The sequence below is a fragment of the Myotis nattereri genome, assembly GCF_964212035.1.
Source record: "Myotis nattereri genome assembly, chromosome: 13".
Lineage (NCBI taxonomy): Eukaryota > Metazoa > Chordata > Mammalia > Chiroptera > Vespertilionidae > Myotis > Myotis nattereri.
Genome location: NC_138088.1, coordinates 52,452,933 through 52,479,181, shown reverse-complemented (window position 1 = coordinate 52,479,181; position 26,249 = coordinate 52,452,933). Strand labels below are relative to the sequence as shown.

Genomic DNA, 26,249 nt, shown 5'->3' with positions numbered 1-26,249 from the left:
TAAAAGGCTAATATGCAAATCGACCAAACGGCGGAATGACCGGTCACTATGACGTGCACTGACCACCAGGGGGCAGACGCTCAATGCAGGAGCTGCCCCCTGGTGGTCAGTGCACTCCCACAGGGGGAGCGCTGCTCAGCCACAAGCCTGGCTGATGGCTGGCGAGTGCAGCAGTGGTGGCAGGAGCCTCTCCCACCTCCGTGGCAACGCTAAGGATGTCCGACTGCGGCTTAGGCCCGCTCCCCACAGTCGGACATCCCCCCAAGGGCTCCTGGTCAGTCAGACATCCCCCAAGGGCTCCCGGACTGTGAATGGGTATAGGCTGGGCTGAGGGACTCCCCCCCCACCCCCCCACCCCCTAGTGCACGAATGTCATGCACCGGGCCTCTAGTAAATAATAATAGCAGTGCCTGACTCACAGGCCTATTGGGGGATGCCAGACAAAATGCTAGTCCTCTCATCAGCTCCATGAGGTGAATGCTAGTCTAGCCATTTTATAGATGTGGAAGCTGAAGGTCCGAGAGATTCCCACCATCACAAGACCACACGGTGCCGAAACAGGATTGCGTGTAGTCAGACTTACTCCAGTGTCTACATTCTTTTAACTACTCATTATGTTATTGTATTATTTTCTGCATGATTTTTTTCTCTCAGTCATATCAGCTTGAACTCTTTCCATGTAAGTGTCTGTAAGTTTACTTCATTCTTTTCATGGCTGCATAAGATCAATATTTTATCTAACTACTTTCTTATTTAGGTTGTTTTCTATTTCTTTGTTATTTACTATTACATATAATGCAGTGTTGAATGTCTTCAGTATATACACATGTGAGAATTTCTGTAGGATAGCTTTTAGAACTGGAATTTGTGCATCAGGGAGTGTGTACACATTACATTTTTATAAATATTGCCAACGTTGCCTTCCAAAAGGAATTTTGCTCACCAACAGTGTGAGAATTCCTATGTCCTCACACTAGTAGTTTGTGTTTTTTTTAATAATCTTTGCCAATCTGACAGAGAAAAATACATTTTTCTAAATTGTATTTCCCGGGTTCCTTTTGGGATCATCTATGTTTCCTCCGGAAGTTACCTTTTGCCCATATTGCCGTTTACTTTTCCTCATAGATGCTCTGTATGTATTCTGGACGATAATCTGTAGTCTGAAATGCATGGCAAATATTTTCTCCCCGTCTGTTATCTTCCTACGTGGAAAATCCATTGTTTGCACCTTTAATTGGATAATTCATTGTTTCAACTCGTTTGAAACCCCACCTTTATCATAATTCTCTTGTTATATGTATGACTGTGCATCTGTCTTCCTCTCTTCTGTCCCACTGGTTTATTTTCTTTTCCTGCACCAGAATTAAAGCACTTTATTTCAACCTTGGAATAACTTTTTACATTGGGAAGGTAAAAATCCCCCTATATTGCTGCACTTTAAAAAAAAAATGTCTGTATTTGTAAGCATTTTTTCTTCTTCCATGTGAGCTTATTAGAGTTAGCTTGTCAAGTTTGGCAAAGGAAATTCCAATGAGGGCTTAGACTTAGAAGGCATTGTATTAATAGGTTCTTTGAAATAAATTGCCATCTTTACAATATTTAGTTTTCCCATCCAGAAATACTGTGTCTCTATTTAAGTCTTTTCTGTTCATCCGTTGAGTGCTGTGGTTTTCTTAATGTAAGTCTTACATGGGAGGGTTTATTTGTCACTATTACAAATGAGGTCCTATTTTCCCATTACACTGGCTTAATTTGTGTTGCTAGTGAGTAGGAAGACTATTGGCTTTTATGTGTTAATTTTTTTTTATCTAGCTGCTTGGCTGAGCTCTTTTATTAGTGACCTTTGCACTTCTTTCTTTTTCTTGACTTATCACATTGGCCAGGACTAAAGCAATGTAGGAAAACATTGGTTAAAGTCTGCATCCTCGTCTTGTTCCTGCCTTTAAGAAGAATGCTTCTGATGTGCCACCAAATATGATGGAAACACTTTATCATCTTAAAGGAATTTCTTTCTATACCTAGCTTACTGAGAATCGTGCTTTTCACAGTAGACTGCACCAGATTCCTCTCAAGGAGCCTTAATTCTTTTCCTTACATTTTCCTTGAGAATCCTGAGATTGTCCTAACTGATTGGGACCTCCCCGCATTGACATCCCAGCTGAGCCAACATAGTTTAGAACTGAATACAGTGATATCTTCTCTCTTCCTTCATTAATTCACGTTGGACCCTAAATGGCCTAAGGAAAGGAACTACTTGGTGTTGACATTTTCTCCCCTCCCCCTCCCCCCAGGGGAAAAAATTTAATTAAACACACTGTGTGGACAAGAACAATCGCACCACTTCTGGAATTTTCCGGCAAATACCACTGAAAAGATTTTGTTCCTGGCTTCTAGTTTTAAATAACGTCCATTTTCCCCCACTTGATTATCTTGAGTAGCTGAGCACCATCTCACACTCTGGTTGCCAAGTGGCTTTTGAAGTTTCTCTAGGAGGGTGTGAGAAAGGAGTCACTCCGGCCTCTGGGTTCCTGTTGAGATTCCATGTGGGGCACCGGGGGCGGCTACTTCTAACCCTAGGCTCCCAGCACTGCCTTCCACATGGTTCATGGAAAAGAGATGCTTTTATAGTTGGTTGACAACATGACTTAATTGCAGAGGGAACTGGATAATTTTCAGGTGGTACAGTTTTTGCTAAGCTGTCCACAGAAAGGTTTCGTTTCTTCAGGCATGCGTTTGGCACGGGACTCTAATGGGACTTGGCACCTGTCTAGAGCGTTGTCGCCTTGTCCAGTGACATTTGCTCTGGGGAAGTCAGCACCTGCTGTGGTGGCATCTGTCAGGAAAGACGGTGGAATGCCTGTGGATAATGCAGAGCCGCCTCAGCATAGCGCCTCCTTCAGAAAACAGTATTAGATTTTGGCAGAAGATGGTTGTAAGCAGCATCACGAGAATGTGGGCTCCTTCTGAGACAAAAGCAGTCGATGATGTCTTTTACTGGGGCTTTTCTCATCCAGATGTAAGCTGGGTAGATTTTATTACTGTCAGACTGTTTGGCTAAGAAAGCAAGAACCTGCTAACAGGATCCTTTCTTTTTATTGCTTTAATGTTTTTGAGGTGGGTGTTTTGGGGAGATGGGGTGGCCTCAGCTTGGGCACGTGGTGTGTAACTGGCCATCGTCCAGGCGAGCCCAAGCCAAGAGAGAACTGGAAGCCAGAAACCCCCAGAGGCAAGGCGGCCCCATCATGACAAGCACAAGAAGCTGGTCTCCGAGCCCCTCCCAGCTCCAATGGCGTCGGCTTCAGCTTCTAGGGCTGTTGGTGTAGGAGGTTTGATCAACTGGACGATTATTTTTCCTGCCTCCACATCCTCTCTTTCCCCTAAACCCCCAGGTCCAGAAAACAGGCTGGGGGCAGTGACCAGTAGACTGAATGTCCTCTACCTCTTCTCTTCCAGGCAGGTGACAAACATTACCATCCCAGCTGTGCACGATGCAGCAGATGCAACCAGATGTTCACAGAAGGAGAGGAAATGTATCTTCAAGGTGAGGTGCTCAGGAGCCCAGGAAGTTCTCCCCACCCAGGGAAAGAAAACCTTACTGTGTGTTTGGTTGGTTGTTTTCAGGGAAGGAGGCATTTCATTAGTTGCAAGGTTACTCAGATCCAGAAGGCATGTGGCCAGAAGTTACCTCATTGCTTAGTATTAACCAGCTAAGCAGTTGACATGCTGGCAGCGAGCCGCTGGGGTTGTTAACAAACAAATGTGTTGCTGCTGCCATGAATGAGCAGGCCTGGGTGTTGGACGCCATGGATGTTAGGCAAGAGTGACGATCACTCCCCCTCCTCCCAACCCTCTCCAGGAACATGTTTGGGAAACAAAAGATCCAAGAGAGAAAACAGCTCTAGAAATGCTGCTCAGTGGACGGCTACCTTGTCCGTTCCCTTTTCCCTGCCCTGCCAGAAGGATCTTTGAGGCCTCCCAGGCTGCTGCTGAGAAGGAAATCTCATATTTGGTGAATTGCGTCACAGATATATTTCATCCCATTAAGATGACATAGCTCTTCTATTGACGGAGAATGGAGAGAACACACCCAAAGCCCCTGAAAGAGAAATTGGGACATTGCTGGTGGGATTACCAGGGAGCTGTTAGATTTCTTATTTTTTTATTAAGAATGAAATTGAGAGATTATCCCAGTGTACGACTATGACTGGTTTTTATCTAAAACTCTGAAGCTTCGCGGAGGGGCTCTAGGGGAAGGTTTCCTGACAGGCGAACAGTCCCATCTGTGCGAGCAGTTCACTATTTTTAGCTGTAAAAGAGTCATTAACTAGACAAGGGCTTATCAGTAAAATTAGCAAGAACCGTAAGAGCTATTGCTCGTTCAGTGTTGGTAATTACTGGGTCTCATCTGCTTCTCGATGTCATTTTTCATGTCTCTTTGCACCAAACACTATATTTTTTAAATTTTACTTTTATTGTTGAGGGTATTATGGATGTTCCCCATTTCCCTCCCTCTCTCTCCCCCCTCCACGGGCTCCTGCCCCATCCCAGGCCTTCACCGCGCTATTGTCTGTGTCCATGGGTTATGCATGTATCCATATAAGCTCTTTGGTTAATCTCTTCCTGCACTGGTCAGTCTGTTCCGTGCTTCCATGTCTCTGGGCTTATTTGTTCATCAGTTTATTTTGTTCATTAGATTCCACATACAAGTGAGAGCATACTGTGAATTTTTAATGAGTGGTTTCCTTTACTCTCAGTTTTTTTTTATGCAACCCAGAAAAGCCTGCAGAAATTACTGTGGAATATTAAAGCAAAGCTTAGGCTACTCTCTCTTTAAAAATGCCGCCTATGTGAGATATTAACAACCCAAACATCCTCTTAGCTGTAGGATGAGTACTCTGAAAAATTCTGCCTAAAAAAAAAAATCACTGAATATTAAAGGTCCCAATAAAGACAAGTGACAAGAACCCAGATCCCTGGACTCATCTGGGCTTCGTTTCCCTGGGGACACGCTGTGCATCTGCAAGTGTGACTGCGTTTCAGAATGGAGTAGGTTTATTTCCACTTGGTCTCCAGGCTTTGTTGTGGGTTTTAGTGTGTCAATTACAGCCCTCAGAACAAAGACTGGAGTGAGTGTAACCCCTGTGTCTGCTGGAAATTGAGACTCGAGCTCTGGGCTCAGCCCTGGGCCTGGAAGCTGCATAGACGGAGCTGAATAGATGTGCGAAGTGCAGCACATCCACGCCACAGACGAGCAGCTATCTGCCCAGGTGGACTGCGTTCAGAATTCCAGGGATCGTTGTACACCTCTTCGCGGGCGCGGTGCTCTTTGCTTGCCTCTAGGCACATCCTTGAAGAAGGAGCAGTTTCATCTTCCCAGGCACCTGATGTTCTCTCTGTGTCACGTTGCTGTGTGCTTGGCCTCTGGGGGACAATGGGACACTGTGCAAGCCCGGGGTTCTGGCCAAGGACTCCCGATCAACAGGCCTTCACGGCGAATGCGCTCCTGGGCCCGGCCCTGACCCGTGGCCCTTGGGTCTCCACATTAAGAGGGTTTCCTGTGCTTTGTAGGCAGCCTTGAAGTAAATGTTGGTGCTGAAGGGACTGTCTGGTTGTTGTTTCTCCTTCTTCTTTCTTCTTTCTTCTTTCTTCTTCTTCATTTTTTTCCCCTGGCCCTGGGTTAAACAAGATAGACCACTATTCATTGACCACTGTTTTAGCTCAGTTGTATAAAATAATTCAAGAAGTAGGTTAATTTGGTGTCTTTTCAAGTACAAGCAGATTGCTGTTTGAAGAGATAAAGATTTCGACAACAAAATGTAGATAGCCTCATATTCATAGACTCTTATTACACACATAGCATTTACTCACTGCCTTCAACTTAGCAACTCTATTTGCTTGAATCTTTTTAAGTGCTCCTTCTGGTTCTCCCGCCCATCCCCACATTTGAACATGCCCTTATGTGTAGGTTTTGGCCATAATTTATAAAGGACATATATATCTGGGCATACAAAATTATACATGCAGGCTTGGATTTTTACAAGATAACAGCTTCCTATGAGATATACGTGTTTTGCTTTGTTCTGGGACCATCCTTAAAAATATTTGTGCCCCGAGAAAGGGAGACATTGACCCAGAAACAGAAAATGACACGTAAGTAATAGCTTCTCTAGTTTAACAGTGAATATTTTTTTAAGTTAGGTAAAAGTTTGAAAGATGAAGGAAACTTTTGGATTTGTTATCGTAACTGTCCGCCTTTCTACTCGTTGGTCCGATATCCCGTATCTGGGTAGCTGACTACATATATATAACTGGATCAACAACACATTCAGTGAGTTTTGTTCCTGAATGTCGGCGACCTGGTTGCACTTCATTTCCCTCATCTAAACTGCTGGTTGTTCTGATGTTATGTAAACATGCTGATGGCTTCTATTTCTGAAAATAAATGCAGCTTGCAGTAAGCACACAGACAATACTTTTAAAGGATAATAATATGGTCAGGAAATAAAACACTCAGTCAAGAACTACATATCCCTTGCATGAAAACACTTATGCCCAGCTAGTCATCTCTGCGGTCAAGAATTATGACCTTGCCAGATGGTGTGGCTCAGTGGTTGAACACTGACCTATGAACCAAGAGGCCACTGATCAATTCCAGGTCAAGGCACATGCCCAGGTTATGGGCTCAATCCCCATTGTGGGGGGTGCAGGAGGCAGCTGATCGATATTTCTCTCTCCTTGATGTTTCTATCTCTCTATCCCTCTCCCTTCCTCTCTCCCTAAAATCAATGAAAATATTTTTTAAAGGAATCTTGACCTTAATCGGGCAAGCTCCGACAAGGTGAGGGAAATTCACCCGGAGTTTGGATTGGTCCTGGGTCACGTGGCACAGGGCTCCAGCTCTCCCCTGTGTGGGGGAGAGAGGGATGAACCCTTCGTACAAGTTCTAACAGACCCAGGGCTCTGTTCTATTTCCCCAGCTCTTAGCGGTGCCTTATGTCTTTCCAGGTTCTACCGTTTGGCATCCCGACTGTAAGCAGTCTACCAAGACGGAGGAAAAGCTGCGGGTAAGGACATCCTTCGAGATGTGTGATGGCAGGTGCATTGGCAAGCCATGTGTTCCCTAGTGGCTGGTTCTTGGGGCTGGAGTGTGGGTGAAATCACGTGGCCATGAGTTTTTTCCTCTATTGCAGACCAAGCTGAAAGGCCCTTTGGCCAGGGAAGGAGGGTCCCTCCTACCTTACGTTGATTGTGTGTGTTTTGTCCCAAGTGCTTGTGTTGGACCAAGGAAGCCTTGCCTCACTAGTCAGGTTCCTAGGAAAGCATTCAAGGGAAACGTCAAATCCTCCAGATGTGAAGAAAAATGATTCATGACGTCCTAGTTCCAACATCTGGTGACCTCCTTGCCGGACATGTTTATGCTTAGTCCATAATGCAGCACTCCAGCTCAGACTCCACATCCAGTGCTCAGCTCTCGGTACATCTGACTACCCTCCCACATCCAGCCTCACCCGGAGCCTCCATCTCCACGCTGATGGTTTGGGGAAGTAATGACGAGGCCAGGCGTGGCAGTGTGGACACGTGTGCTGGGTGGCTTTAGAACTTAACTCTTAGATACCGTAAAAGTGTTCCGGTAACTATCCTAGACCACCTAGCACACGGGCAAAAGGATGGATCCTCTTATCTCTCCCTCCTAAAGCCCACCGGTCTTAGTCCATCTCAGAACGCCACCAGGGGACACAATTTTATTTGTTTCCGAAGCAAAGGGTCTACACAGTGGTCAGGTCATTATCGGGATCTGTATCCTGTTCAGGCACCCCCAGTTTTTTACCTGAGCAATAATCAGATGGGATCCAGGCCCCAGGCCCTCCATTTAGCTAACTGAGCGGTGCCCTTGAAAAAGCTGGCGTTTGACTGTAATCCACATGGTGTCTCAGGGAAGAGAATGGACTGAATTTATTTTGAAGGCCAGACTAGAGTGTGGTCTCATTTCTCCACAGTCTGCCATTAACAGGCATAAGAAGCTGTATGTGTAACCCCAATAGGAGCACACTTGAAGGGGAGGGAAAAAAGCCACTTTTTTCTCAGAATAATTGAGCAAAGATAAAACAAACTGAAAAATCATGTGCCCCAGTATCAGGACAGTTTGGGTTTCTGGTTTGACATATAGTGTCAACTTGAGCACATGTATAGCCCTCACTGCTGGGCCTATGTTTGGGCTCCAGATTCTGGGATCTTTGAGGAACCACGGATGCTATGGCAACGGGGTATCTTTATGAACTACTAGAATGTTAAAGATGGTGCTTATTGTCACTTTTATCATAAAAATGTAAAATTCACAACATGGCGTGGGGACCCTGCCCAGAAACCACCCAAGTAGCCAGTGGTTTGCACTGTCTTTCAAATAATCTTCTTACTTCATCCCCTATGAAGTCTGTGGGGAGACAAAGGCAAGAATGCTAATGAGGCCACACTGCATGGAATGGGGTCTTTTCTCTTGAAGGAAGGAATCCTTGAGTTTGCAGATGGTGTTACTAAAATGATTTTTTTTTTTAAATCAACGCTTTTAAATGCATCTTGATGGGACTCTCTGGATAAGCCTATGAAAACAACTAGTGACTAATTCCACCCGTTCTAGCCAAGGGGGCTCTTGTTTCTCCTTCATTTCTTGAAGCTTTACCAGAGAATTCCAAAGCTCCTCCCCTAGAGCCCACATTTACCGTTGGCGAGGCCAGGGCCGCCCTCGGCTGGTCACCTTTGGGACGTCAGTAGTGAGGAGAGTGACGTACCTCCAAGGGGAAGTGGTCCCGATGGGCCCCGAGTGGGGTGCGTGCCGACGTGGTGAGACCTACAGGGGAGCTGGTGTCTGAATGAGGGAATGCATGTCGTGCTCTCTGACGGGTGTGTCTGAGGTCACAGATCTCCAGCCCAGATTTCAGGGCCTTTCACCGGGTGTCCCGTTAGTGCGGTTACCATAGCAAAAGGAAAATGTTTTAGAGTCTTTCCGCAGCACCACTGAGTGAGCCACATTCTTGATGTTGGAAAACTCACAGGGGGTGTTTGTGACAACAGATTCTTAAAGGGACACCTCTCAATGGCTTCACTGGCTTCTTCCACTTCATAGGGCAGCGGTTCTCAACCTGTGGGTCGCGACCCCTCTGGCGGTCGAACGAACCTTTCACAGGGGTCGCCTAAGACCATCCTGCATATCAGATATTTACATGACGATTCATAACAGTAGCAACATGACAGTTATGAAGTAGCAACGAAAATAATTTTATGGTTGGGTCACAGCATGAGGAACTGTATTTAAAGGGCCAGAAGGTTGAGAACCACTGTCATAGGGGATGTTTAGGCCAAAATAAATGGGGGTGGAACGTAGGCAACTATGCTGCATCTTGGTGACTAGTTAATTTGCTTCAAACACGGGCCCCAAGCATACACATTCACACACGTCCACTAAAGCGACGACCCTTGCTGTTTACTGTCAAATCTGTTTTCCCCAGGGCGTTTTTCTAGTGTTTCCGAAGTGAGTTTATGTCTCTGTTCATTCTCCCTTTGTTTCCTGTTTCACGGCAGCCGCCAAACACTCGGCATTCTCCCTCCGATTTCTTTTATCCCAAAAGTCTGATCCGACGCACAGGACGGTCCCCGTCGCTGCAGGTTGGCACTGTGTGTGGCCAGGCTTCTGCCGCTCTCCCTCCCGTGCTGCTTCTCCCACGTAACGCCCGGGCCCCCCGCTTCCTCTCACCCCACCGAGTGCACCTCACGTCTGACTCTGGCTGTCTTCTCTGATCGGCCTTTTCCTGTAGAGCAGTGGCTACAGCGTTGTCTTGATTAAAGCAGACGCCTTAGAAGCTACCCGTGTGGTCCCATGTTCACACGTTTGTTCATTGAACAAATAATTTGACAAGCACCAGGCGTAGTGTGGGCTGGATGCTATAACGTAGACCAGTTGGGAAGAGCAGACAGATAGGTAAATAATTATGGAAACATATCACAGGAAGTGGATCACATCGATCAGGGCGGGTCAGATGAGCAAAAGGGTGCAGGGGGCACTTCCTCGAGGCTGGACGAGACAGGGGTGCCCAGAAGGGAACAGCGAAAGCATGGTGCTGGGCGTAGGCGTGGGTAGGGAGTGGTTTGGCTCATAAAGGGGTAGTGGATTAGGAGAAGAAACAGATGAGACCAGGCACCTGTTCTTCAAAGGCTAAGCGATTTACCTGCACTCTCATCGCTCTTTCAGCGCATTCCTGTGAGAGCTATCCTTATTCCCATGTTACAGGTGGAGGGACTGACACCTATCGTAGTTAAGTAACTTCCCGAGAGTTACCCACCGATAAGTGGAAGGGCTGGGATGGGAACCCATAATTCATGTTCTTTCCACTATTGCACAAGGGGTGAGAGAGAGAGGAAGCTGGGAAGACAGAGAGAGGAGCGCATTAAATGCTGGCTAAGTCTGCTGGCAGCAAGACCCATCGGGGTTCCACAGAAGCAGGGAGCATGCAGCCAGCTCCACAGATGAGCAGTGAGGCAGGAGATGGTGCTCCCAGCCCAGATGCGGCCATCTCTCGGCGTCTCTGAGAATCAGTGGAAACCTGGGCCTGTTGAACGACAAAGTGACCCTCCACACCCACCTTTGCGCAGACAAAGCCCATCTGTGGCTCTGCCGGCAACGCCAGAGGGCAGTGCCGCCCCTGCCTGGGCTCCACGGGCGCCTCTGCCCTGGGCCTGCCAGGCCCGCACTCAGGAGGGGCGTTTCGGTTTAAACTTCTCCTTGGAATGAATTGAAATGCAGTTAGATGTATCAAGTTCTAAAGTGGAAGGAAATCTTCCAGACATCAACCCCTAAGCTGCTTCATCGGCAGAATGGAGCCAGCCCCCGGCTGCACAGGCCATCGGCAGGGCTCCCTGCAGACTCCAGGCCTCGGGGTGTTGTGTTGGCCCGCGATGCTGGGTGCTACTCCACCATGGGCTTGTCATGTGACTTTCATTCTGTCCTAACGCTTCAGCTCCAGCGGTGGGGTTTCCCATAAAGTGGAATTATAGTCTCGTGAGCCAAACATCGTCCCCATTGTAAGTGAGAGTGCTCAGAATGAGTGCCTCTACTTGGCAAGAAGTGGCTTTTTCAATCATTTTGGGGTGTCTGCCCCCCAATAGGGTACTTTAAACTCAAAGAGTGTTCTATTTCACCAGCCTAAGGCTGCAACCAGGTGATGCCTCTTCATGACTTGGAGGGAAAGACCACCATCAAGTGGGAAGTATTTTGTTTTGCACCAGACCCTTACATTTAAGAGATGCGGAACATGGTGAGAAGTGGTGGGTCAGAGAGAGAGAGAGACCAGTCTTGAGTAACTTCTCTCTTCCTATCCTGTTATGCAAAGGGGACATCTGATCCCCGTTATCCAGCCGTAAATATCAAGTCACCTGTGGCTCCTTCACAGAAAACTGGAGCTGTAGACAGTTTGGGGCCTGAGAAAACAGGCCTTTGGCCGAGGTCCCCTCCACCCCGTGCCTCTGAAGAGCTGGATGTGAAGAGCAGATTGGGTCCATAGGTCACACTCAGTACTGAGCGCTTGCAGCTCCTGCTGCCATTCACTGTAGACAGAGCTCACGATGTTCCCGGGACCACCTTTGAAATAACTCGAGGGGACACTTGCTTTCATTCTAAAAGTGGGCTTCTCTGCCGTGGCTTTGGAGTCTAGAGCATGAAAGGCTGCCATACAAACTGGATGTGAGATTTTTGTTTCTTTTGAAACTAACATTCACCTGTTATAACATACGCTCTTACAAACCTGTAACACAGGGGCCGGCAAAAGTGGGGGTCACAGTTCTGAGTACGCAAAACAGAGTTTATTCTGGTATTATTATTTATTACTGTATTATTTTCCATACCAACTGTAAACCTACTTTTGCCCAACCCTGTATACAAAATACCATGTGTGTATTTTATATAAATATATATTTAATCCACACCCAAGTTTATGTTTTACTGATTATTTTAGAGAAAGGGCAAGGGGGAAATGAGAAAGAGAGAGAGGGAGAGAGAGAGAAGTATTGATGTATGAGAGAAACATTGATCTGTAGCCTCCCCTCCCGTATGTGCCCCCACTGTGGATTGAACCACAGCCTAGACATGTGTCCTAACTGGGAATCCGACCAGCAATCCTTTGGTGCATGGGGCGATGCTCCAACCAACTGAGCCACATAGGCCGGGGCTCATGTGTATATTTTTTTAAAGGAGCTCATTAGGGCCTTATGTATGTCTAGAACAAGGAAATCATATTGTGGATTTTTGTTTTATTAAGGTCGCTACAATACATGCTGCATTATTCCCAGCTTTCGCTCTGTTAGAATGTTTTGTTCTTGCTGGTCGTTACAATCCATCAGGATGTGGAGGTATCACGATGGATGCTGGAGAGACAGTGAGGCCTCCTGGCTGTAGTGAAGGCTGATGGCATCTGTGAAACTCTCCAGAGAAGGGGGTTTGTGCCCTTTGGCCCCTCCGGCTTCCTCTCAAACACAAATTCCTGTTTCCAAAGTAGTTGGTCTCACCCTTTCTGGAGAGTCAGCGTTTGCAGGTTTTAAAAGTATTCCTTCTTCTGCAGCGCCCACCGCCTTGTCTAGTGAACGTCCACAAAATCCCAAGGCAGGTACTGTCAGCCTCAGCGGCACTTTGCGTAAGGTGTCAGTCTTCTCTGACAGTAGGTGTCCCGTAGGTGCTCGTAAGATCTGTCCCATCTGGTTGCCAGCTGCCTGTAGTGCCTCCCCTTTTTAGAGCATGGCTTTGGGTGAATGCAAAGTAGATGAAGTAGCTGTTGCATCCTGCTCCTGCTGAGTGGGGCGGGCGGGGGCAGTGAGGGGCCTGCCGGACTCGCCTTCTAAGACTGGACGAGGCGTGCGTGGTGGCCATAATCGAAAGTAAATGGAAAATGTCGTTTCTCTGCTCTCTCGCCAGGCAGAGCTCTGGTAAGTTTGTTTGTTTTTAATGGTCAATATTTGAAGGATGACAAGAGCTGGAGTCGAAGTATATATCTTCGGTGTAATTTTCAGTCTGACTCTGCCCTCTGAATGGTAGGACAGATGGACAGTGTCAACGCATAGAGGGAATCCGCTGAAAGGTGATTAGAGGGCTTTTTTTTTTTTTTTTTTTACACAAAGATTTCATACAGAAAACAGAAGGATGTGCGTTTTCAAGCATCTGCCGTTAGTGATCAAATGCCATTTTTTTCTCTTTCTCCTTGAAATGAACTACTTAGTCTACTGGTAAGACCTCTCTCTGTTGGTGGGGTTATTTTTGTTTGTTTGTTTTGAGGAAAATAAAAATCTTTATTGAAATCAAAAGTGAGCGCTTGACAGTTTGCTAAGGAAATAAATGGAGGTCATACAGGCCCTTCTTCACCAGAGATTGAGTGAGGACTGCCCATACAACTAGAAGGATCTTATGTTGCCAAATACAATGAAGTGATTTGGCTAATCTTATTGGAAAAATACTCTGAGAGGTCACAGCCATTCACAACCTTTTCTGTGTCTGTATGCCTTCTCCACCCTCCCCTCGCTCCCCATCCCCCATCCCCGCTCCCCTTTTCTGTGTCTGTTTCTTTTTTTTCTTCTTTTGGCCAAAGAACTGGATTTTTCCAGCTGTGCTTTCAAGTTGTTTTTTTCTGCAAAACTGAAGGAAAAGGTGCTTAAAGAAAAGCTGGTAAATGGCATATGCCTTCAACAGCTTCGTCACGGTCCTTGTTTCCTGTCTCCGTGGGCATGCCGCAGGGGGGAAATATTTGACATTATCTTCATTTATAATGTAGGCAAGAGAGTCATAACTTTCACAGAGGATTCCAGAAACAAAGGCTGTTGGCCCAGTGGGTTGTTAAATGCATGTAGTAACTTCTGGGTCTCTGTTGTTAGCCTGGATAGCTGAGTGGGTCGAAATAGTAACTCAGGTTAAATAATGGCGCGCAAGGATCATCTGCAGAAATGCGGATCATCAGTAAACTTTTGTCACAGCCCAATGGGGTGACGTAGAGTTAAGTTAGCGGTAAAGAAGGGATTTTTAAAGAAGGAAAGCATGTCAGGAGTTTGTGCTTTTGAGGTTGACACGTGTTTCCGTTTGAGTGGATTTGAGAGGTTCTGTTGGGAGACAGCTCTGGGCCTTTTGATGATGTTTGATGGATAGAGACCCTCACTCTGCAGGTTTTGTGTTAATTAGGAGGAAAAATACAGCAGGAAGAGGAAAAGGGGTTCTCTGAACAATAAACAAGATGTTTATTTAAAATGCAACATGTTAAAGTTCTAGATCTTTATTATCAAAATGTAAAATTCCAAATATTGAAGATGGAAACTCTAAGATAATAGTTCCGTTCTTTAAAGTACTTTTATGATCGTCCTAAGGGAGAGACCTCTAATCTCTGCTGATTGAGCAAACACACTTCGGGGGCCACGAGGGAATGTGACAGAAAGCAGCAATCCCGCATGCACTTCAGCCTTGAGCCCAGGTCAAAGGGCAGCCAGCCAAGCCCTGTCCTGGCAGATGAGAGGCCCGGGCAAGGTCACCGGTCAGCGCCAGATGCACAGAAGGGCGTTAATTACCGGCGCTGAGCCCTAGGCAGGACGGCACTGCCTCGGAGGGTACAGAACCACCTCCGAGGGGCCTTCTCAAGACGGGGAAGGGCACTTGTCGGCTCCAGGTGGGACCGCGGCCCCGTGGCCTGCGATACGTTACTTAACATCTGAGTTCTGATGGAGCCGCCTACGTGTGGCAGCTGCATTGAGGTCTAGGGAAGTCTGGTCCACGCAGCTCACATTCTAAAGGACTGTCATCCCTTGAGCAGAACAGAGTCAGCGCCGTCCTTCATGTTTCAGATTAACTGGCTAAGAAACCCAGTCTAGCGTCAAATGTCTGGGAAGTGCCAGGCAAGATGCTTGAGCTTTAGATGTACTGTCTCATTCATCCCTGTGAAGTGGGGGCTGTTACTACCCTCTCCTCCATTCTATAAATGGGGACGTTGAAGCCCAAGGAAGAGAGAGAGAAAGAGAGAAGAAAAAGAAAACTTCATGTAATGTCACACAACCAGTAGAGCCAAGATTTTGAACTAGCCTTTTCACCTCGCTATATTACAGGATACAAAGTTGTGTTTTATCCCATTAGTTCATTTTAGACAGGAAAGCAGAGAAGGGCTATTGTACGAAAATAGGCAAGGGAGACTGTAGTCCACCCATACACAAGATGCCTGCGGAAGTGACTGAGACAGCGAGGTCAGGAGATGGGAATGAGGCAGAAGCAAACAGTGGTGAGCGCAATGAAAGGAAGAGCCGCGCTGAACCCCCAAGAGACTTGAGCGTTTCTCAAACATCGCTAAGGAGTCCGAGGACGCACACGGCGCACGAGTGATCTCCAGCAAGAGCCCGAGCCTGGGTGGATGTGGTGGACATTGACTTGACCTTGAAAACTATCTGATTCTAAAACTCTAAAATATTTACTTTGGAATCAGAGACTCTTGGGCAGGGATATACAGATTGGAAGTAATTCTGATCTGAATTACCAGTAAAGAATCAAATGAGACAACAAAAATTCAAGTTGATGGATAACTCTTAAACCCTTTAACCCAGCAATATATTAGTATATGAGCCAGGTAGATGCTTCTGAGAACGCTGACATAGCTCACTGGACCATCTGATCCAGTGAGGGAGCAAGGCCGAGAGAGACCGAGCGGAAACAGGCTGGCTCAGCCACGGGGCCTCGTCTCTTCCAGGGAAGAGAGCATTAGAGACCCTCCCGACGTGCACTCGTGTTCTCCAGCTGTGTTCCTGGGAACACACACAGGGCAGGAGAGAACAGAGCCCTGCTGAGCCAGCCCAGGTGCATTGTTACAGCAAAGGCAGAAAGAATCCCTGACCCACATTTGGCAAAAAGTCAGGATGAGTAACGTGGGAGAGACCCTCAGGCTCAGTGTGCACGTGGTCATTCACACGGTGTCCTAGATGCTGTTCATGAAAACGGGCCTTTGTCATAGCAACGCCAGTAACTGAAGACATCTGACTGTCCTGCATCCTCCCCTGCCCCACCCCAGCACAGCGGGCCGGTGTGGGGTCCCTACCCCACCCAGCACAGCGGGCCGGTGTGGGGTCCCTACCCCACACAGCACAGCGGGCCGGTGTGGGGTCCCTACCCCACCCAGCACAGCGGGCCGGTGTGGGGTCCCTACCCCACACAGCACAGCGGGCCGGTGTGGGGTCCCTACCCCACCCAGCACAGCGGGCCGGTGTGGGGTCCCTACCCCACCCAGCACAGCGGGCCGGTGTGGGGTCCCTACCCCACCCAGCACAGCGGGCCGGTATGGGGTCCCTACCCCACCCAGCACAGCGGGCCGGTGTGGGGTCCCTACCCCACCCAGCACAGCGGGCCAGTATGGGGTTCCTACCCCACCCAGCACAGCCGGCCAGTATGGGGTTCCTACCCCACCCAGCACAGAGCGCTAGAGCAGGGTCCTCACCCCACCCAGCACAGAGCGCTAGAGCAGGGTCCTCACCCCACCCAGCACAGAGCGCTAGAGCAGGGTCCTCACCCCACCCAGCATGGGGAGCTAGAGCAGGGCCCTCACCCCACCCAGCACGGGGAGCTAGAGCAGGGTCCCTACCCCACCCAGCATGGGGAGCTAGAGCAGGGCCCTCACCCCACCCAGCATGGGGAGCTAGAGCAGGGTCCTACCCCACCCAGCATGGGGAGCTAGAGCAGGGTCCTCACCCCACCCAGCATGGGGAGCTAGAGCAGGGTCCCTACCCCACCCAGCATGGGGAGCTAGAGCAGGGTCCTACCCCACCCAGCATGGGGAGCTAGAGCAGGGTCCCTACCCCACCCAGCACAGAGCGCTAGAGCAGGGTCCCTACCCCACCCAGCATGGGGAGCTAGAGCAGGGTCCCTACCCCACCCAGCATGGGGAGCTAGAGCAGGGTCCTCACCCCACCCAGCATGGGGAGCTAGTGGCAATAAAAGTGTTTCCGTCTGCAGGCACTCGTTTCTGCTGCTTGGTCTCACTTTTCTTTATTTCCACCTCCCCTGCCCCGTAGCTGTGTTGATGGGAAATAACTGGCCCCAGTTACCTTATGCTCGGGGAGGGGACTTTAGTGCAGAATGAAGAGCTTGGGCTGTCCCCCGGGTTCAGATCCTGACACTTGCCTGCCTGTGTGGCTTGGAGCATGCGTCCTTTTTCCTCGTCTGTGGAGGAAGCAACCGGCCTCACGGGGCTGTTGAATGTTAAATGAGACCAGCCTGGCACGGGCTGCGCACTTACTGTGCGCGTAACTGTTAGCTGCTCTTAGCATCCTCCTGTTGTTCCTTAGGAGGTTCACTTTGACATTGGGTTTGGCCAATAGGAGCTCCAGGTCACTGGAAACTGAGAACAGCCTGTGGCTCATGTGTGCCCGCAGGGGGCGCATCCGCTCAGCTTTACCCAGGCTGGCGTCTCCTTAATGGAGGGCTGGCCTTGGTGTCACTTCTGTGTGTTGATTAGGAAATGGAGCAAGGAAACGGACTTGCGAGTAGTGTAATTATGTGAATCCCTTCTCAGTGTACTCAGATTGGGGCATTCTCTCATATTGCAGCATGCCTGTGGCTGGAGAATTGTAACTAGAAGGAAAGTGCTTACGTGTGGCAGGCCTTGGGGGAGTGGCAGCCGCCCTGAGCCGGGCATGGGCCCACCTGTGCACGGTGTGAGTCCCCACCCCCGCCCGCCCTCCTTCTCAGAGACCGGAGACCTGGCTGAGACGATCAGTGCTTCCTGTCAGAGCGAGTCCGGTCACTGCCGGCCTCGTGTGGGCCGGGAGCGGGGGAAGCTCTCACCGTTTCAGAGCTGAGTTACTTACTGATGCCATATCCTGGTTCTTAGGAGTCCTTTTCACTCGGTGACATTCCTATTCCAGGTGCTAAACAGCAGTGGAAACTTCCCTAAAGTAGATCTAGAACTTACCTTCCCCAAGACAGAGCTACAGGGGGAGCAGGTCCTCCGAGACCAGGCCTTTTCCAGAAGGGGCCGAGCTGCGGTAGGAGGCAGTGAGTCCAGCTCATGCATTTCCCTCCCGCCCCTGTCACCACAGGGTTCTCTAAACATCTGCTCTAAAGAGGAGTTTTTCTCGTATCTTCCCTAGCGGCTGACTGGTGTAACTGGGCTCAAATTATGTCTTTAATATAAGTTAAGTGCCCACACACAGAGTGTTTGTTTAAAATTAATTCATTCTAGCTCATTCCCTCAACAAATATGTGCATCCTCTTTGTACTTGTGCAAATCATTGGGCATATACTGTGAAAAAATAAACCCTATGTGGACAGAGATCACAACTAAAGTTAATGAGGGAGATAGGCATGATGCAAGGAAACCAATAACCATGAAGTTATACATTTTATTCCTGAAGGAGAAGAATGGCACTATGAGAAAATAACCAGGGCAATCAGCTCCGGATTGAAAAATCTGGGAGGGCTTCTTTGAGGAGGTGACATTTAAGCTAAGACTGAAGGAGGGGGGAAAATCAACTAAGTAACATTGGGGCTCAGGGCATTTCAGACAGAGGGAGCAGCGAGGTAAGAGCCCTGAGCATGCACCATGTCCCGTGAGCGATGGTGTAGCAGAGAACAGCAGGGACCAAATCCTGAGTGAGGCCCAGGACTGTGATTTTGTTCTAAGAGGACACTGAGGCCAAAGCAGGATGATGATGATCCAAATTATGTTCTTAAAGGCCTCTCGGGCCACTGGGTACCAAGTAGATTCAAAAAGAGCAAGAACGAAGGCAGAACCCCACAGAGGAGGTCATGGTCACAGTCGAGATGCGGAGGTGGTGGCAGGGGGTTGTGGCAATGCAGACAGAGAGAAACGTGCTTGCAGGCAGAGCCGGGACCTGTAGGGCACAGGGGAGAGAAGGTAGAGCACCCCCACCCCCTGCACTTTCACGGCTGACTGCGCAGCTAGCTATCCATCCACCTTTCTCTCCAGGTTACTCAGTAAAGTTACAAATCTTTCCTTTCTTAACCAGCTTGGTTTTGAGCAAAGCTTAGGGACACAGCTCAGTCTTGAATCTGCAGCCATGGCCTGAAATCTTACACGTCACTGTCTGTTTCACAGCCCACCAGGACTTCCTCCGAAAGCATCTATTCCAGACCAGGCTCCAGCATCCCAGGGTCCCCGGGCCACACTATCTATGTAAGTCTCCACTTCCGGAAGGGACTTCCGGGACAGGCGAGGTAGCCCGTCGTCATAGTGGATGGATAATCAGAATGGAACGGTTCAAAACGACTTCTGTTTCTCTTCTGAGACCATTTTCATTTTTGTAGATCAGCCTTCTCAATCATGTACTCCTTCAGGAACTTAAATTTATCTGTGAACCTGATCATCCTGCGCTATCAAGTAGATGATCCATAACATGCAGAAATACGATGCAGGACTTAAAAACTATTCTACCTAGCTTGCAGCTAGATATTTGGGGATTAATGATACACTTTATTTATTTATTTATTTATTTATTTATTTATTTATTTATTTATTTTTGGTTAATCCTCACCTGAGGATATTTTTTCCATTGATTTTTAGAGAATGGAAGGGAAGGAGGAAGAGAGAGAGAGAAACATCAATATGAGAGAAACACATCGTATGGCTGCTTCCACACACCCCGACCAGGGCCAGGGATCAAACCTGCAGCCCAGGTACATGCCCTTGGCCAGGAATCGAATCTGAGATACTTTTGGTGTGCAGATCAACATTCTAACCATTGAGCACACGGGCCAGGGCAAATTATACACTTTATATTGAGTATTCTTCAATTCTGCCACCAAGGTATTTAAGTATTTAGTTATTGGTTAAATATGCAGTTATTGATTTTAGCCAGGTGGGAGTTTTCCTTCTCTGGAGTAAATTTAGGGAAATACCCTGAGGTGTACAGGGTATTGATGAATTCCATATAGACTTTTTCCTAAGCTTTTGGTGACTTATAGTTTTAATGTGATTAGTATATAAGGGGCAACTTTCTAGAGTTCACCTGTGCTAAGCTAGGTGTTTTGTTTTTGTCTATTTTTAAGGTTGCCGCTTTTTGAGCATGTAATGAAAAGCACAGACAGCAGTTCCCCGGAGGTGAGACTGCAGAGTAACCTTTCTCTCTGCTCTTTGCCAGGCAAAAGTGGACAACGAAATCCTGGATTACAAGGACTTAGCAGCCATTCCCAAGGTCAAGGCGATTTATGATATCGAACGTCCAGATCTTATTACCTATGAGCCTTTCTACACTTCCGGCTATGATGACAAGCAGGAGAGACAGAGCCAGGGGGAGGTAAGAGGTTCCTACAAGTTTCGAGTCGTGCAACAGCTTACGTCTCTTTTGTCATGTGTATAAGAACTACCGATTGGAATCCAGGCCAGTCAGAGGGTCCTTTTGATCGCACATTATTCACAGCCTTCCATCCCAGGTGCTTTAAGGTCCTCAAAAACCTGTGCTTGGCCTCAGGAGGTTACAGAGAGTCAGGGGAGCAGACCAACCGCACGAAAACCAGGGGAAGGATGAGTAAGCATTCGTACCGGGTGGTGGGATAGAGGAGCTGGCCTGCTGAGAAGAAGGCCAAGCTCACAGGGGAGTCTGTGAGCTGCCAGAAGGAATAAGGCAGGGAGGGTCTTCTGGGCGGGGGTGGCGGGGTGGGGAGGTCTGGTCTTGGGGCCAGCTGAACTATATTTATGGGGATCATGAGGAGAGAGAGTACACCCTGCAATTTTGACAGCTGCAGTTTTTAACACAGGGTGATAATTAGTATGTGCAAAAATAGAAGAATTTCGAGAGATGGTGCCACAATATAATACAGGCGTATGTGCCAGGGTTCTGGAATCAAATCACCCGGCGTAACCTGGGGACTGCACATGCTGGTGGCATGACGTTAGCCATGTGACAACCATGGTGACCTAGTTTCTTCTCCTGCACGACAGGGTCATGACAGAATCTCCCTCCGGGTGACAGTGAGGGTTAAATTAACTACCAGCTCAAGATTAATGTATATATCATATCTAAACAATGTGTTATCTGTGAACGCTCATGTATATGAACTAACCTTCTGTAGCAGTTAGCAGAGAGCGAGGCTGGCGGTGAATATTCAGCAGTGACCGTTGTTACTGTGGTTTGTAACTGTCCCCTAGGGGTGTGCTAATGCTTTCCCAGCCGACCATCCTGCTGCTGGGCCAGCGCCACTGAGCCCGCTCCCCCCACTCCCCCCCACCCGGGGCTAGGATTTTCCTGCTGTCACCTCCTACCCAGGTCTCTGGGTTCTGCTGTATTTCCCCTGGACTAAACTATTTTTTTCTCTAAATTTGTTTTCCTGTTATTTTTTAAACCGGAATCATGTACACACTAGTTTGAGTTCACTCAGATATACGTTACTCAAGTTCTGGTCTGAAATCAGCCGTTCAACCAAGGTGGAAACGGACTGTACATGTAACAGCACACAGAGCCGTGTGATCTTAGATGAAGAAAAGGCGTGAAAATGGGATTTTGTTTAATTTGTTCACAATTATTACATAACATTTATTTTGTAATTATATTTACTTACAGTCCTATTCCTGTTTATTTAGAAATATCATATATTGTTCATTGTTGTTTATTTTCCGATCTGGGTTTTACTCTGCAATTGAAATGGTTGGTTGGGCAGGGAAAGTGATATCCGTTTTCCCATAGTGCCATCTAGTGGTCAAATAGGCGTAGCTGCACCTGCGGCCACTCAAATGCGGCTGTAGGAGCAACTTGATGATGTATTCCTTCGGTTATTAACACTTCCTTCATAGAATCCTTATACTGCCATTCTGGAAACATTGGAGGAGTAAAGTTGAAATTCTGGGTGCCGTAGAAAGCAGGGCTAGGGCGGAGCCTGAAGGTGAATGGCGGTAAGGTTGGCAAGGCCACCAGGGCAGGATGCCACAGACCTGGTCCTTACGGGCCTGTTGCGGTCATCAGACCGTTGTCTGTGATTGCTGTGCTTATCATTTGGTTAATAATCATGCTCACTGAATTCTGCAGACACTAACTCAAAGCAGTGAACAGCACTGGTTAAGCATAGAGGGGGAATAACTCCCATCTGTCTAGCTCAACCACGTGTATTTATCCAAACCCGTGGTGCCCAGGCAGAAACATGCGCCACAGTCACCCGGGAACTGTGTGCCTGCCGAGCCCCACGCTCAACTCACTGCATCAGGAACGGGGGCAGGCAAGGGGTGCTGGCGCGTGTGTTTGGAATAATGTTTGCAGGTGATGCTGACAAACAACACCGACAACTGACAAGTTAATAAACATAGTGATTTTTAATTCTCTCTTGTTCTTCTAGTCGCCAAGGACTTTGTCTCCCACTCCATCCGCAGAAGTAAGTGCCATTCTTGAAACTTCTAGTGGGTGGAGCTGGGGAGTTGCTCGGACCTGTCCTAGCCTAGGATTTGGGGGAAAGGACATTAAATAAAAGAACAGAAAAACTGTGCGCGAGATTATGATGAATTAGAGGCCTGGTGCACCTGGGGGGGGGGGGGTCCCTCAGTCTGGCCTGCACCCTCTCGCAGTCCAGGAGCCCGTGGGGGATGTCTGACTGCCACGGAGGCGAGAGAGGCTACCACCACTGTGCTCTCCAGCCATGAGCCCAGCTTCTGGTTCAGCGGTTCACCCGCTGTGGGAACGCACTGACCCCCAGGGGGCAGCTCCTGCGTTGAGCATCTGCCCCCCTGGTGGTCAGTGTGCATCATAGCAACCAGTCATTCCGCCGTTCGGTCGATTTGTATGTTAGCCTTTTATTATATAGGATGTAGGCTTCCTCGCTGGTAAGATATGGTTATAAGACACAGCAGTAAGGTTCTCTTTACATGGAGACTGTGGGGTAAAATCAGCCTATGGCCTGAGCCTGTGCTTCTGAGTGGTAGGAAAGGTCTACAGGTAGTGAGGCCACTTGTCCCAATGTGAGGCTCTCTCCCCTTATCCATAGTTACTGACCCAAATCCTAGCAGACTGGGTTATCTGAAGTGGCCAACAGTGGTCATAGTGTGTCCTGTGAACAGCCACCTTCATAGGAGCCCACACCTTTTAGCCTAAAATAAATTATCTTTTCCCCCTTCTCTGGGTAAACAGACTTTACAGTGGCTGTAGTACCGATCTCCAAAATATAACAACTCCCCCACACTGTACCCCACATCCCAGTGTCAGGAGTTTCTAGGTTTACCCTCCCCCACATTCACTACCTACTTGGTGACCAGTGGCTTTCTGTCGTCCCTGCATAATTTTCCTTTGCGGGGTGGCTCTGAGACTAGTGGCCTAAGCTCAGACCAGCCCAGACCCGAGCATGGTCCAGCACCAAGTCTGCCCCAGCCCTTTCTTTCATTGCAGCCATCACAGCTAAGAACCAAGGGACTGTGCGTCTATTGTGCTTTCTCTTATTTTGCATTTCCTTAGGTATCCAGTGAGCAAACTCCTCCGGAGTTAGATCTAATGGGGGGGATGAGGACACATTTGTAATGCCTTAACTAATAATAATAATAATAATAATAATAATAATAAAAGAGTTAGATCTAGCCCCACCTAAAAATAAAAATAACAATAAATAAAATCAATAGTCTTATCTCAAAGCCAAGCAACTTTCCGGATCTTCTACATAAAACTGAACTGATCTTAAGTTATTGCTATAACTTGATACAGGAAAAACTCGGTAGTATTCTGATGGTCTGTGGCTGCGGCCTGTGAATAATCAATTTCTATTCGCATTCTGATCATTACAGCTGAAGTTATGAAGAACTGACTTCTCTTATTGAGCGGTTGCAAGATTCAGGCACATTATCTGAGGACTTTTTGTTTCGTTGTTGTTTTTATTTGATTTATTGTGACAGCCCGTTAGGATCAAGCCAAACAAAGCCTCTTGCCATGTGCTTTACAGATTTCACGCAACCCTGGGTGCTGAGGTTTTAACATAGTCATTGTTCACACATGCTTCCTACCTTCTACTGTGTCAGCAGAAACTTCATGGGTCAACAAATTCCTGAAACGCCAAGCATTCCAGTGCTCCCGTCATCCTTTAAATAGCGATATATTATGTTGATGCGTGGGGCTTTTTGCCCTTTATACCTAATACATTGTTTTCTAGACTTGGACATGGGTGACATGCTGATGGTGTTAATTGCTCCCTAACTTGCTAAGCATGTCATACAAAGTTTGCTCCTTAAAAGTGGTGTTATTTTAAATATCTCTGAGTAAATTCTAAAGATCATTTAAAGATATTTTTTTATTATTTCCTTGGAATATGTTTCCCAAAGTCGAAAGTAGAATGACTGAGGCCGCCACCAGCTTGTTCTCCGGGAAAATCGGCTTAAAATGTCACCAGATGAGTGTTGTGGACTCTGTGGGCTGGCGGTCAGAACAGGGGCTGAGATTGGAGTGGGAGGTGGGCTCTGAGGCGGGCTCTGCCTATACGAGCTACACTCGTACCCATGGGTCTCTTACCTGCTCGGAATCTTCTGGAACAAGGGGAAGCAATAGCATGTGTCCCGCCTTCCTTATTGTGCAGGTCTGATGAAACGATGTATGTAAGCAGACGTCATAAGCCTAAAAAGCCCAACACACACGTAGTCATTGGAATGACTCCCTTATCCCAGAGCTCTGTCAACACTGGAGTCTGTCATGCCTACTTGTCAGAATTGGGGTAAACGCAAGTACGACAGGTCTTGAACAGAAGGCATGAACCACGGATGCTCGTCTGCGTGATGTTTAAGGACCAGGGCCCTGAAGTGTATCCATGAGCCCCTGGGTAGCTTTCGTGGGACCCGACCTCACTTGAACGTGACCGTGGCCCGAATGCACGCTGTGTGCCCACGCTTTCTCGCACTGTGTTTCCAGGGCTACCAGGACGCTCGGGACCGGATGATGCACCGGTCCACCAGCCAGGGCTCCATCAACTCCCCGGTGTACAGCCGCCACAGCTACACTCCCACCACGTCCCGCTCTCCCCAGCATTTCCACAGACCTGGTAAGGCCGTGCTCCCAGGGTTCTCTGTACGATAGTCCGCGCTTCTGTGTGAGGCTTTCTCCCCGTCACTGAGAGCTGGCTGCCGAATACTGACCCCTCTTCCAGAAAAAAAACCCTCCTATTGACTATAGTTTGTGTTGCATCTTTTCTTAAAACAGAGATGATTTATTAAATAGTTACATTTGGACAGGGAACGACTGTAAGCAAAGAAGGGTGTTTGGGGTTTGGTTTGGTTTTGTTTTCCTTTAGTCTTGAAGAAGATCTCATCCCTTTTAGACTTTAATGATCTCCAACAGAAACTATTTTGATGTACCTTTTAGGCACATTGGCCTCATCCAAGATCCAGGATTAGCCATTTGTTGGTGGGTTTATTCCGTTTCTCTTCTCCAGGCACGTGGTGTTACCGAGCATGCTTGGTTAAGCACCTCCTAGAATAAAGTATTGTATATAAGCTCAGGGTTGTATATTACTTTTATGATACATTCCAACCCTAAGATTTTGAATCAGACTTGGAAAACATTAGAGATATATTGTGAGAGAGAATATGAAATTATAACGGACTGCCGTTGACCTTTATCTATGCAGAATTTGACGCCTGTTAGTGGGTGTCTCATATGGGGAGTAAAAAAAGAATGGGGGATCCCAGCACAGATCCAGAATTGCCCAAGAAAGGGATTCCCAAAGGAAGACTTAGGCCTTTTGAACAAACGCGTGGTTAGTGATGACCTGCATCTATGAAAACTTCACTGTAAGTTTCTTGCTTCTGCACAACTGATGAGGACAAACCCCCTTATATGCTAAAATAAAACCAAAGGAAATGAATAAAATGTAAAAGGATTGCAATCTTTTCTCAAAAGCCATAGATTTAATGCTATTAGAGGAATGAATTTTTATTATTTGATCCTTCAGTAATGTATAGTATTTTTTCTAGACTCAATACTTTGTTGAGATACAGTCATTTTCATATTGAAGTTAATGAGAATTTTCAGGCAATGAATTCCTTTCTCTTTTCATGTACAAGTATATTCATTTCATGTGTGCCCTGGAGCTGGGTCTGGATGTAAGCCTTTGTCCATCTGGGTGGCAGGAAATCCTTTAAGCTGTCACTCTGTGTGTGGGCATGTTGCTGAGGGAGATCACTGAGACCCCAACCAGGACCTTGTCAGAATGACACGGGACTGCTGGGAGATTGTTCCAGAGCCCTCTGAGGGGGAGGGAGGGGGAGGGAGGGGGCAGTGCTTCC

General features: G+C 47.7%; 1 protein-coding gene across 6 annotated transcripts in view; it reads left to right on the top strand.

The window, feature by feature from the left end:
- The window catches only part of ABLIM1 (actin binding LIM protein 1), a 239,380-nt gene that overhangs the window by 185,082 nt on the left and 28,049 nt on the right, over positions 1-26,249 (top strand). For all 6 annotated transcript variants that reach the window (XM_081104375.1, XM_081104373.1, XM_081104376.1 and 3 more), the window contains 6 exons: positions 3,454-3,541; positions 7,006-7,064; positions 19,110-19,187; positions 20,152-20,307; positions 22,337-22,372; positions 24,877-25,006. In XM_081104375.1, coding sequence (XP_080960501.1) covers positions 3,454-3,541; positions 7,006-7,064; positions 19,110-19,187; positions 20,152-20,307; positions 22,337-22,372; positions 24,877-25,006 — 547 coding nt within the window. The remainder of the gene's footprint in view (positions 1-3,453; positions 3,542-7,005; positions 7,065-19,109; positions 19,188-20,151; positions 20,308-22,336; positions 22,373-24,876; positions 25,007-26,249) is intronic.